General features: G+C 41.2%; 1 protein-coding gene across 1 annotated transcript in view; it reads left to right on the top strand.

The window, feature by feature from the left end:
• MKX (mohawk homeobox) overlaps nucleotides 1–9217 on the top strand; it is a gene marked incomplete at its 3' end in the record, with an annotated part of 47024 nt that extends 37807 nt beyond the window's left edge. Inside the window, exons 5-6 of the mRNA XM_082015156.1 lie at nucleotides 8885–8918; nucleotides 9031–9217. Coding sequence (XP_081871282.1) covers nucleotides 8885–8918; nucleotides 9031–9217 — 221 coding nt within the window. The remainder of the gene's footprint in view (nucleotides 1–8884; nucleotides 8919–9030) is intronic.
• Nucleotides 9218–14147: the final 4930 nt, after the last annotated feature.

Here is a 14147-nt window from a genome sequence, read left to right as displayed (position 1 = left end):
TCTTTATCTTACAGGAGAGTGAAAGAAACAGTGAATTTCCTCTCCCTGACAGGCTTACCCATTCTTTACTCCATGCTGCTGGCTAAACATACCCTGGAAATCAGTTCTGGCATTCACTTAGAAGTTCCTCCACTTGCCTGAAAATACAGCACCTTGTAATTTAAATTGCCTTTGTGCAGCATATGCCATGCCTGAGCCTGCTTGGCTCGCAGGGGCAGGAGAGGAGCTGGCTCCTGCGAGCGGGGCCGCGGGAATTGGGGGGCACATTTCTCCGAATTCTGCTGGAGGCTTCTGAAAATATCCTGTGTGCACGCATTCATATCATAACGTTACACCGCATATGTAGGGTCTGCTCCCAAACCCACAGCCAACTAGCATAACAAAATCAGATTTTACTGCTGTAGTGTCAGCCTAGGGTTGAAATATGGCTTTGAAACCCTCCCCTTCACCCCGCTTTTTTAATGAAAAACAATCGGGCTGGAGTGTAATAATGCTTACCCTGGCTGCATTTGACTTTAGCTTTTTACTTTTAAAGCCTTATTTTAGGCTTTAAGAGCTCCCAATCAAAATCTTTTGATCCAGAGTGAAAGCCTGAACGTGCCTGCCTGTACAACAGTGAGATTCCTGGGTGAGAAAAGGATATTTTTATATTAAAAATAAAGAAAATTAACACAGCGGTATGTTTTTTCCCTTCTCTACTCCTTAGTCTTCTTTTTGCTAATGAATCTTCATTTGCCATTTTCTCATTTCCTTTTTTTTAACATCTCCAATGTCCTTTCCTTTATTTCTTTTTTTTCTTCCTCTTCTCCTTTCTCCTCTTTTCTTTATTTACTCTCCCCATTCCCTGCTGCCTAACTTGGTTTTCACTGTTAACCCATAATGGTTTACAATAGGAGCGCTAACTACTTCATCCTTCCAGTCAGCACAGCACATGCTGTAAATCTCTTTATAAATAACACCAAAAAAAATGAAGCCTAGGTCAGATATTTGTTTATCCATTATGAAATGCATGTGGGAGACTATCACCAAGGAATCTGACAACATTACACTATTAATTACATGCCAACTCAATGAGGAAAGATTTGATTTCAGTCAGCTTTGCAGCAAACTTGAAAAGAAAATAATACCATATAACCGTCAGTTCGTTAACAGCTCACCTCCAACACTACATAGCCCCGACTCCCATTATAAGCTCTACTAAAGTCTGGCTAAGAAAACAAGTCTCACACAGTGCCTTGCATCTCACCAAGGAGAACACACTGTCACTGGTCATGGGAAATTTAGAGCCAGCCATGACAGCCCAAACAATGAAGTGATTTACACCAGGTTTGTATCTAGTGTGCTAACTCATAAATTCTTACATGCAGGTGCATAGCCCAAGACTGTAAGACCATTTGCACCATGCCTACTATTATGTGGGGCTTTCAGTGCACTTATTAATGCAAATGTTAATATAGACCCGCAAACTCAATTCTCTTTTATGGTTTATAAAATACACCTATCCCAGTCTCTGTGGGCATGTACATTCATTTCTAAAAATCAGATGTATTAAAATGTAACTAGATGCCTACTGCCACTTCAGCAGGCTCCAGGCTGCGCTGGGAAAAAAAGTCTTCAAGTTCCCAGCTATTCAGGAAAAAAACTTGAGTGGTACCAGTCCCTCACAGTTAAAGCTTATATCTGATGGTTTTTTGCAAGAAGTAAATTTCAAAGAAAGATTTCCCTGAAAAGGCTTGGTCTGAGGTGTGATGGCAAAGGGATATTTCCAACATTGGCAAGACCCAACCTATGGGTCTTAATAGAAGAGGTCATACCAGGGCTAAAGTTGTTCCTGGAAAAAAAACCCACTGGAAGAACAGGGAAAAATACTTGCTGTAGCTGTCACTGTGAACATAAATTGTCATTGTGCAGTTTGTTCATCTGAAACGACATAACAGCTGATGACAGGTCAGTTGTTACTCTTGGTGTCACTGTGAAGCCAAAGGAGTGAGGTAAGAGGGTTGTGGGGGTGACTTCATTACAAGCTGCTCCATAACCTCCTTCTGGAAGAGAGAGCGAGCAGTGGTAAATGAAAACTTTGCTGAAAAGGAGTTTCTGCTAGAGCCTGGGCCCAGACTTCATTCCTGCAAGTTTCTGACAGCTTTCCTTCTCCCACCCAACAAAAGGACATGGTAATGAATCTTTGTCAGTAGAAATCTGGTACCCCCCCCGAGACCCAACCAGCTGTGATTGGTATCACACTCACTCCCAGGTCACACTGCGTTGCCATGTCTGCAGCCACAGGTCATCTGCAACTTGAACTGGGACTTTTGTCCCTCCACCGAAAGGCTCTGCTGCACGAGCACTGCCTGCCCCGACCAGGCAGTTTCACGTGGACCTGCCCAGTCCAGGACATGCTCTGGGCAGGAGTGACTTCACAAGGGACAAAACTGAGTGGATCCCATGTGGAGGTACCCCGGGGTCTGCAGGAGGTCAGCCACTCGTGTGAGTTTGGGAGACATTTCTGTAGGAGACTCTCTGGTTTGGAGTCTCTTCCAGCATGAGCTTTTCTGTATGTGCTTCTCTGTAATTCGTCCTTACTAGATCTGATGTCCCTGAGGAAACCTGGGCAGATGGTGGAAAAGGAAAACGGTTTTAAGAGTTGCAGTGCTGGATCAGATGAGTCCTGTCTATGTCTAGAAAGCCTTTGGTAGTGTGGGTTGCTGGCTGAGTGGTATCTGCGTTCAGAAACTCATTTATGTCTGTTCACTTCAGGCTGAAAATGGGAGCACTGCAAGTGTAAGCATGGGAAGGCCAACTCCTGCTTCCTGCAATTCAAGTTAGAGGAGCTGAGGTTTGCTGTGCTTGGTTTTTTTCAAAAGGTGCTACAGTCTTTGCACCAAGATTAAATGACATTTCTTGTGAGAGGAAAAGGCCTGGCCTGGTGCTCTGGGCTACAGTTTCCCCTCCCTTGCACTGCTGAGCAGCCTGGGCTAAGCCACCTTCCATCCCCAGATGGACGTGGGTGAACGTTAGTGGTGTGATTCATGGTTTAGTTTGGGATCCTTCAGGAAAGGAGCTGTGTCAATGCAGAAGAGTACAGGAATATTAACTCCAGTTAACCCAGTTTTGTTCTTGGCGAAACAGAGATCTGAAAATCTTGTGTGCCCTGAAATTGCGGTTTGGAAAATACTAGAGTCAAGGGGTATATGTGACCTTCAGAAATACTTCATCTCACCACTAATTCACTCACACATGTAAGCTTCATTTTTCATTCAGCTGCCCCCGTTTATTTCCTATTCCTCTCTCTTTTTCCTCTTCTTGCTTGTTTTGAAAATGCTGGTCAACACATGTTAAGCCAGAGTCTCCAAAACCAGCAAAAGAAAGTTCAGGAGAGACAGAGAGAGAAACAGCTGAATAACATTGCCAATTTTAAAATGAAGATAAGTTATACAGGACCTTTTATTGAACCAACTAATATTTTATAGTATTCACCATTTGAGGCCAGCAGTTCTTTTTTTTCCCCTCTGTTTTGAGCTAGAATAGAAGGTGTGTAATTCATCAGGAATCTGTACACGTTTAAGTAGCTTCAAGAAATACGACGGTCATGTGGGACTGACCTACTGGGTCTTGACTTCCATGTCCATTTTTTTCCCACTACATAATGTTCTGTACCCTTTCCTCTCTGTCTCGTTCCCTCATTCACACGTTCTTTCCCCTGTTGGTTTCAAGCCATCTTTGCTTTGTCAGTGTTACCTGATAACACAAAGCAGGGGTTTAAGCCAGTTGTTGCAGTTTGGCTTGAGCTGTATATAACACCGAGCAGGAGAGCAATGTGGATGCTTTTCAATCCTACGTAAGTGGTTGGTCTTTCCTTTGCTGTTCCAGGCAGGGCCTTTAGGTGAAGTCAGTTCGTCACCACACATGTGTGATATTCTTAGGTCAGAATTCTTAGATCCAAACAATAAAATGTAACTGTAATTAACATTATTTAGCACACCACTGAAGTCATCCAAGTATATAAAAGTTATTAGTCTGGACTCAGCGAACAGTAAGGGTCTGAATTGTTCTGAAATATTTGAATGTGCCGCAAGCACCACGTAGCCAGAGAGCCGTTGTAAGTTGTAAGTAGGCGTATGTGCTACGGCATTTATGCTCTGGCTTTCTTCTCTAATACTGGATGCAGTATGTAAAAAGGGTATGTACGTATGTGTATGTAAGTACATACATATGTGTATGTAAGTATGTATGTAAGTACATATGTGTATGTACTTAGATGTGTATGTTCTTGTGATTATTTGTGTATTCTTTTAATGACAGTCAGGTGTAATGTCAGTATACTGGAGGTAAGTGATGCTAGTGTCCAGTTTAAGGATGATTTGCCTGCAAGAACCCTGAGGTTTATTTTCTTTGGGTGGGCCTTTCTGATAGCAGAATAACAAAAGAAAACATTTTATATAGGAGAAATCCTGGAAAATTCTGCTCCTAAATGCTTTTGAAATGGTCGAAGTATTGCCTAGGCATGTTGTCTTTGGACTTCTGAGACTCATTTCCATCTCTGCTAAAATCAGACTGGAGGCTACCTTGCAAGAGAGCTGTCAGGATCAGCCAGTGAATATTTATGAAGAAATTCCGTGGTGAAAAAAAAAAATGTATGCTACATATATTATTAATAATTATGTGAGTCCTGAAAAATACCATACTGTATCACAAAGCTGGTATTGTCAAGTGACTGCACTCTTGGCACCGTGTGCTACAGTAAACTGTATACTGAAAACTCATACGAATGGAAAGGTATACAGCATTCCACTGGTAAGTGATTTATAGCGACTTCCTATTATAAACAAGAGGGAACAAATATCCTGCCTTGCTGGTTTCTTTGGGCAGATGGTGACAGCAGAATGAGACATTCCTAGCCAGGCAAAAGCTGATTCTTGGGATACTTGCAGCTGGGAGCAGAATGAAGCACCAGAAAGTGAGGTATAAATGACAATCCCTAATTATAAATAACTTGAGTTTCCGTTTTCATAGTGCGTAAAACTTGCCAGTTGTAGAGCAAATGACCACTGTTTTAAGTGATTTCCAAACTTGTAACAAAAAGATGTTTCTGATGTTTAATATTAAATAGACTTACTATAGGATCTCAATATATGCTGGAAGCCTACCAACATCCTGTCACAAGAAGCACATTGCTTTCTGAGACAGAACAAATGACCTTCAGCAGCAGCTTCTTTTTGGGTTTCAATTAATAAATATGCTATTGAGCACAACTGTAGTTTGTTCAGGAAAGTTATTTGTGCTAACCAGTGGTATGCTGTTGATATAAACTTCAGTGTACACTCTACCAAATGTCTTGGGAACAGTGTGGAATATAATAACGCATCAGCATTGGCTTTCTCTGGAGTCACTTGACACTTGATCTAAGCTTGACAGTTCTGTAGGGGTTGAAGTCTGTGTGACAGCATGCCTTGGTCCAACTAGTGAAAAGACCACACGTTTTCAGGAGAGACCAGAGTGGCTGCCAGCTGGGGCATGTTAGATTAAAGTTGACCACAGTGCTTGGAGAGGGCAGCTGTGGCGCATCCTTGGTACCTTCTATAAAGTGCTGCCTCTCATGTAGTGAGAAAGGGCTCATGAGTGAAGTGTAAGGTCTGCCCATCAGCAGTTGCTCTGGGGTGAGTCCTTAAGCTGAGGCTACTTGGTGGGATTCAGTGTGCTGTATCTTTTTTCCATTCCTTCCATCACCATTTCCAGAGATGTTAGCCAGTCCCAGTACCATTTCCTCATTGCCTCAGAGAAGAAATCTAGGAACATGTTGTGCGATGGTCAAGAAACCAAACACTTTCTGTATTGAGAATGCTGTTCTTTGGTTATACACATGAAGCAGTCTCATCAACACGTTGCTTTTACAGTTGAAATATATTTTGCAGTTGCTGTGCAGATATGTCAAATATCAAAAGCTTTAATTATCAAAAGCTTTAATTAGTAGTTGGGGGTAGAGCAGGTAGATGGCAAAAGATGAAGAAAAAGCAGAATGTCAGGCAAGATTCACCTTTTTTTTTTTAAACTTGATAAAATTTTGTCATCTACGTTCCCTCTCTTGTCAGTCAAGAGCCAGACATGGCCAGACTGCGATTCCTCCAGGCTGAGCTAAGCAGTTAAGGCTATAGTTACACCACCAATTCGATCTCCAAAGGAGAGATATGGTCCTCCCCTCATCCATCTCACAGCATATCCACATGGATGATAACGCTACCCAAAAGGAAACAGTGGGAGGAGGTGGCCGTGGAAGAGGGCTTTGCAGTCTGGTTTTGCAGCAGCACTTAGGGACGTTGGACTGCGGTGTTTGATGGTGAGCTGAAACCGCTTCTTGGAAGACATCGCTGTTGTTTGTGAATGCAGTCTGGACAACTGGCTTGGATAAAGGTACGTGACTTAGATGGCAGGTTCATGGCAAGTGAGGTGAACCCTGCTCTTCCTTTTGATTTGGATCAAGTTGGTTTGACTGGCAAGATATCAAGGAAAGCATGGCAAAATGGTCTTTGTCTCTCTCAGTGTGGTTATCCCCACCCAAAAAAATACTTTTTCCTTCACTAAGGGTGTTCAGACAGATGTGAGCTGTTTGGATGCTATGGTAGTGCAAACTGAGATATGCTGTCAGAGGTTTGGTATAGCAGAAAAGGATTTTTGGCAAGAAAAATGGGGCCTGTGCTTTGAAATGATGGATTTTCAGACTTCATTGTATTAATATGCTTTTACAGCAGTCACTAGCAAGAGCTTTGCAAATTATCAGTGATGGTTTTACTGTAACCCAGTTTCAAGTTTCTTTGACATAAATTATTTGTTTGAAAAAAACGTAAAATCTGAATGGGATAAAACAGACTTGTAATTCAGGAAAAATCTTCAGCAAAACTAAAGAATGGGTACCTCTTTGCTTCTGGATTGTATTTTTTAGCTTTGCTACTGCTTTTATATACCATGGGCAAGCCGCTTTCTTTTTGAGCTGGCTAAACACCAGTAAAAAATATTTGCAAATACTCCTTCAAATAAACGCTGGAATTGGAATGTGTGTCACCATTCACACCTACTTTCCTCTGAAGTTTATACAAGCAATTTTTTTGTTCATAGGAAATATTTTCCAACAGCAAAAGAAACTGACAGATGCTTGAGAGAGGCGTATTTATATCCAGATTTGCTCTGGCAACGATGTTCTCTATTACTTGCCATTTCCATTTCTATACCTACTGACCTATTCAGTCCTAAACCTCCTCTTTAAAATTGTCTCTATTAAAAAAAAAAAATGAAGCAAGGCTGAAAAATTATTTGTAGCCAAGTACAGCATGAAGAAGGAGATTTTGGTGTCATTCGGTACCTCTCTGGATCAAATGGTTTCTTCTTTCCTTGGTTCCCTCTTCTCTGTATAGGTTGAACTTCCCCCTTTTGAATCCCATTCAAACATTGATCTGGGAGAGCTTAAGAGATACTGATTTAAGATGTGCTGTTTTGGAACAAAATGTAAACCTTAGTCACTTGTGGACATATATTTATAAAGCTGCTTTGCGAAAGGACGGAGGCCTGCTAAATCAAACGGCTTGGCAAACGTCTGACCTCTGAAATCACAGCTGGTCTCCCTGCATTTCTTCTGGTGGGACTGTGGTCTTCAGTGTTCACCTCCAAGTGCTGGGGAGGGGAGCTGGGCTGAGTTGTTCGACGCGGGTTGGCTGTATGAGGAAACGGGCTGCTGGTCGGTGGTGGGCAAAGTCGCTCGTAAATGAAGAACTGTCTAGGGCTGCAATGCGCTTTGGGACCTGCGGCGCTGGAAGCTCTGTTTAAAGACAACGTCAACTTTTAATTAATAATCTGGTGGAAATCTAGCAATAAGGTTGATTTTTCATTGGGAATCCAGCCTCATAAAGCAGCGCATTACTTTATGGTATTTATTCTGTGTTCAGGGGCTTTTTGGGTCCTGTAGCCATTAGTGCTCATGCCTTTGCTGTTTCTTTTGTTGGACTGGTTCTCCGTGGGTGCTGCAGTTAGGCATCGGCGTCTCGCTCCTCTATAATGTGTTTCTGTGTCAGGATAGCAAGCTCACTGAATAAAGCTTATACATTTCTGCCTGGTAAATATTTCTGGCTTCTCTGCGACGTGAGGACTTAATGAATGAACAAATGTGACTCTTGATGGGAAAGTGTAGCTTATGCCTGTGATGCAATTTCATCTTTGAAGGCTGTTAACCAGGTGTGCTTGTTACTTGTGTCCTTCTCAGCCAGCCTCTGTGACTGAGTCGCAGCCTGGGCAAGGGGCACATTAAAAACCACACACACCATGTGTGCATGGGTGAAAGTCCTATTTTTAGTGCATACAAGAAGGCATTCACTGAAGGGCAATGAAGCTGATTTTTATTTTTAGGTTGTGCAATTCCTCATGTCCTTGGGATTTATGTTTTGAAAAACTAGCTCTACCACACTGCAAAATGTAGGTGAACCTCCAAGACCAGCTTTATTCTTACTATTGCCAAAGTAACCAAAATACTTTTTCCGAGACAGGGCTGGTGTGGGATGCACTGGGCAGGGTTCAGCACCGTTTCTGCCAGTGCAGTTCTAGTGAGACTCGGTGAGGTTCTGCCTCACCAAAGTTTTTTCTGTAGGGTCATGTCTTGGGAACCTCTCCACAGCATTTTTTTTTTTAACATGTGCCCTGCTCCAAGCTCAGTGTAGGTTTCTCCAGGCAGATGCTTGTGTGAAGCAGACCCTTTAGATGTGTCTAAACAAAGACTTTATTTGGAAATCTGGTATCAATTTTGGAATTAATCTTGGGTTATTTTTCCGTATGCCTATTCCATGAACTCGCTTGTTTTAAAAACTATTAAAAGAAAATCGACATCTTTTTTTTTTTCTGTTTTCAGAAACTCTGGAGAATGGACCAAATAAGTGTGAAAGGTGAGTAAGGCACTTCACAGTTTTCCAAAATTATTATTATTATTACAGTTTTCCTGACATCACGTAGCTACGTCAGCTGTACGTGTAAATATTTGTTATTGCTTGAATCTAGCGCAGCTAACAGAAAAGGAACCAGCAAAGATGAAACATACTGGAAGGAGATCAACGCAGCTATGGCCCTAACGAACCTTGCCCAGGGGAAGGATAAACTGCAGGGAACTACCAGCTGCATCATTCAGAAATCATCACATATATCAGAAGTAAAGACTGTTAAAGTGCCATTAGTTCAGCAGTTTTAAGAGATGGGTCCTTTTTCTTTTTCCTGTCAAATGGACATTTTCCTCACAGGATTGGTTTTCAGCAAAATCAGATTCACAGATATGAGGCAAATGTGGAAAATAGGCCCCCTTTACAGTCCAGTCAGTTAAAAAAAGTAATGTTCCCTTTGACTCAGATGTTTTCATTGTATTAAATGAAATGTTCAATTGCTTCTATAAAAGGCATGTAAATTATAAAAAACCCTGTTTTTATCAAAACATTAACTTATTTTATGTTAATCAAAGTGCGCATAAGATGTTTGCATTGCTATTACAGTAAGTGCCTTGCTTTCAAAAAATAAGCTATAACGTGGGCATAGTACAACAGTATTATGCCTCAAAATGACAGTGCCATAATGCTTAAACTTTGTATATTATTCCAAGTGGGCTTAAGCAGCCTAGGGCTAAACACATTACGGCTGGAGGCCCTGGAGAATTGTGCTTATTTGACTTGTACAAATTGACGAGTCTTAATGGAATCGTTACATCATTTTCTCTCTCTTTTTTTAATCAACAGTGTTATAAAAAATGTACAGTACATTTTGTCGAAGCGACAATGAGGTTGTTATGCATGTTTCTTACCTGTATATGCAGTATATTAAAATACCAAAATAATTCCTTTGAAAAGTGCAATACTCTAGAACACACAAATTTAGGAAATAAGTTAATTGTTCAGGTTATTTTGAACTTATACATATGCTCCCAGCTGTGTTGCTCATTAAAGATTTCTAGTTCATAAGGTTCTAGCCAGACTAGCTGTAAATTCAAGTTGAATTTCTATAATTTTAAAGCTTTGCTAGTGACTTACTGAAGTTTCGATAGAAGTAAAATTGATTTCTTCTTGTACAAAACTAAATCCATAGTGCCATTTATTATTTGCAGTGGAGGTCAAAAAAATTTCCATGGTGGAAATTATTACTTTAATGTGGTTTAAACATTTTAATTTTGTATGTACTGCATAATTGAGGACAGTTGATGGGCAGTTCACATTTCAGTGAGCAAAAGTTATAACATAAACTATCAAAGCCCAAACTAGAAACACAAATGGCAAATGAAACATTGAAAAATCTTAGCATTTAAGATGGGAGGGTTTTAAGTAGATACTAAACCATGTATTAAATGTCATGTCTCTAAACTTGACTGCTATTGAGCGTAGTAACTAGCATAAAACCAGGTTTATTTTTAAGTTTTATTGGGAGGTGTACAAGTTATTCTTAAGTCATGTAACAATAGTCTAATGAGGTTTACAGTGCTTGAATATACAGTGGCAAAGCCAAAAATTATGTATACTGAATCAGTTACAGAAAACTGGAAAAGAGCTGATTGTTGCTAGGATTTGGATTTTTTCCTGTGGGTATCTTGTCAGGTTTCTTCCTACTTGTCCCTTTCCTCATTTCTCTTTTTGGTGAGCCATCAATGAATAAGACAAGACTTTAGTCCTGCTCCCACCGAGTTTAATGGCAGAATTCCCACTTCAATGGAAGCAGGACTGTGCTAATGGTGAAACTAACTTGCAAGTAGAGGCTGTTCCAGTTGCACTAAAATTGTCAAGATACATTGCAAATATCAGCCTTGGTGTGACTTCTTAGGAAACTTCTTGATGTAACATAACATGTTGTTGGGTTTATTTAGTGTACAATGAAAATGATTTGATATGAAAATATTTTGTACATATATATTTTTACTTTGTTTTCTAAATTGCTGATTTGCATTGACTTAAAGTGCCAAGCAAGAAATGTATGTCATGACTGTATGAACAGTTGAAGTATATGTTTTACTGACTTGCATCATTATGTGTCTAAGATTCCATGACATTAATTTTTGATAGTTTACTGGATTTTGGCATAATAATGTGAGTTTATAACTAATATCAGAGAGTTAATACTTCACTTTTGTTCATACTATTATAAGTTATTCTGGTATTAAATATTTTGTGACAATAAATTGATGATTTTGACAAACTTTTCTGTTAGAAATATTCACAGTGTTTTTGTCTGTATAAATGACAGCAAAATTTGTCATGTGAAAAAGGTACTTTTGGGAACTTCTCTGGAATAAAACTAGAGAAGACAAACCATTGTATAAATAACTTGTTCATGTTTTTTTTTAAATGATCAAAGCACAAAGAATAATCCGTAAAACACATTAAGTAGGTTTTAAATTTAAGAAATACTTGGCATAATTTCTTGTGACCATTTCCTTTAATTTATTTTTTTTTCTACTGCTGCTTTAGATTTTTCTGAAAACACAAATTCTAATGAATTATGTGTGTGTCTTTTTTTAAATAACAAAAATCATGATCAGTGCTGAGCCAACAGCTAATGAAGACTCAATAATTATTTATGATATTGGAAAAACACATTATTACTATTGCTCTTCTTTGTTTCAACATATGTAACCATTTTAGTAAAATAAATAACTGCAAACAACATCTTGCTGGTTTGAATTAAATACACGTTTATCTGTCCTTAGTCATTTGCATTTCTGGTTTCCTGTCATGATCAGGGTTTCTCTATACTGGGGTACAAGCACGTGATAGGCGAAGACAAAGCAGGAGTGCTAGTCTTTTGATTAATACACCTTGTGTTGCACAGTTATGTGAAGTAGTTTAGCACATCCCTAATGAAAATGACTGTTCAGCAAGTTTAGGCTAATGACTGCTAATGACAACATGGCATGATGCTTATAAATCCTCAACCTTGGAGGTGTGCAGAGGGAAGCCATAGCTAATCACTGTCCTGAGTCACTGGAGAAGGTCCATGAGCTGGGAAAGACTTTCATCTTTTAGGGTTTTTTATGAGTACAGGCTACATTTGTCTACAGTACCATGTATGGATACACTCTGGCTGTGGAGCCTTGGTGGAGAAGGAGATGCAGTCAGCTCATTTAGAAGTTCAGTGCTCATAGTAATGAGAGCCCAGTGCAACTGGGCTCCTATCTTCTATGCCTCAGCAAAGTTCCTCCAGTTGCATGGGAGGGGTGATAAGTAAGGTTTTGTCAGGCACTTGGCACTTTCAGTTTTATGTCCTGCTTCTCTGTGATATATGTGTAGTGCTGTAACATCTGTGGCCATCCAACATGTCAGTGGAGATTTGGATATTCAATTGACATGTGTGTTCCTGAGGGAATATGTACAACCTGACTTCTGCTGTTGGGAACGTGTAGAAACACCCACATCCTAACGATGCTGAGCTTCTTGGCATCTACTTTGTACCTGAGTCTGACATGAAGAAACCAACTCATTTTGCTCCCACCTACTCTGTCACATCATTGGCAAGAGCTGACTGCTCCCAACCTCTTATAAACCATTGAGAGTAAGGGAAGCTCCAGTTTTGCCAGGTTGCTCAGGAGTTAGAATATACATTGGGATCAGGACTACAATCTCCTCTTCCATCATACAACAGCTACAACAACTGAGCTATAGCTCTCACTTTGTGGCCTCATGTTCTCAGTTGGTGGCCTTATGTATAAATATGTATGCCAGGTGAAGCAGTTCCACCAGGGAGACTGAGAGCCAGTCCCAGGACAACACATAGGCCATTTTGAGGACATTTGATAATTTGGTGGCTTAAGTTTTGACTTGGAGTTTGGCAGAGGATGGCAGCTAGACTTGGATGCCCACATGCAAGTGCATGAAGTAACCACTGCACTGTGGGTTAGAAGGAGATGGGGAAGGGAGATTGATAGTACCTCTGTACTGTGCAAGGAAGAATGGTTATAGCTTAGGCTAGGGGAAGGGCTGTGTGGGCTTAAAACTGTTTCTTCATTATTACTTTACTCAGTGTGTTTTTAATTATGTGCCCTGGCTTTGATGAATGATGTTTTTATCTACCTAAACTATCCATCAGTGGAGATCCACAACACCGAATGTGAAATGCTATTACAGGAAGCAGCCCTGATTATAAAAACGAGTGAAATCTCTGATAATTGTGAGCTTCTGGAACTCACTGTAGTCTTAATCCCTGGAAAGTCCTCCTTTGTACCCTCTGTGACAACCCCAGCAGTGGGAGAGAATATGGGAATATCTGCGTCAGTCAGAAGGGGACCTGCACTGGGATGAGGAATTTGTGGCTGCCCTGGGAATGTCCTGGAGTACCAGGGAACTCTCTCCCTGCTTCGCCACAGTGAGTGAGTACTGGCGTGAGGAATCACTCGGGGCCGGTCAGGGCTATTGGGTGGGCCATGCCACACCCTGGCTACCAAGGCACTGGCAAGCAGCGAGGCCGCAGCCACCAAGCTCAGACCCTCCTTCAGGAATCCTCCCAGAGGTTTTCAGGCTCAGTGGTGCCTCTGTTTCGTTTGGTCTTGAGGAAGCCCTGGGCCATATTCCCCTGCATGGCTTCCAAGGGCTGGAGGGGAGGGGTGTATCTGCTGGTAAGTCCCCTGGGCTGTAAGATGAGTGTAAGTCTGACTAGTCATCCAACCTCCCAAAGCTGCAACAAAGCTCCTGTAAGTTGAGCTCCACCAGGGCTATACAAGTCTTATTCCTAATTTCCACATCCAAAAGAGCACCGAGGACCTCAGAGCAGCCCTGGCAGAGTTGGGATCTCAATACTGCCAGGAGAGAAAAGCAGTTGCAACAGCAAACCTGTCACTGCTCCTTGGGCTGGATACTGCCTCAGATGCCCACGTGCTATGTGGCAAAGGGAAGGGTGCAGCTGTCTTCTGTCATGACTGACTTTCTCACACATACCAGTGGTTTGTGCTGTGAGATCTCATGTTCTGCTATGAAGCCTTTTGCTCAAGTTGTGCTTCTACTCAGTCCTTAGTGTCACTACATTGTCTTAAACCCTGGCCTGTTACTTGTAGGAAAATGGAGCCTGGACTCAGCACAGACTGAGGACATCAGACCCTCCAGTACTCCACAGGCAGCTGTGGTGTCGAGAGGACACCAATTCAGTGGTCACAGTGA

The sequence above is a fragment of the Phaethon aethereus genome (assembly GCF_964289735.1).
Source record: "Phaethon aethereus genome assembly, chromosome: 2".
In the NCBI taxonomy this organism is placed as follows: domain Eukaryota; kingdom Metazoa; phylum Chordata; class Aves; order Phaethontiformes; family Phaethontidae; genus Phaethon; species Phaethon aethereus.
This window is presented reverse-complemented; position numbering and strand designations above follow the sequence as displayed.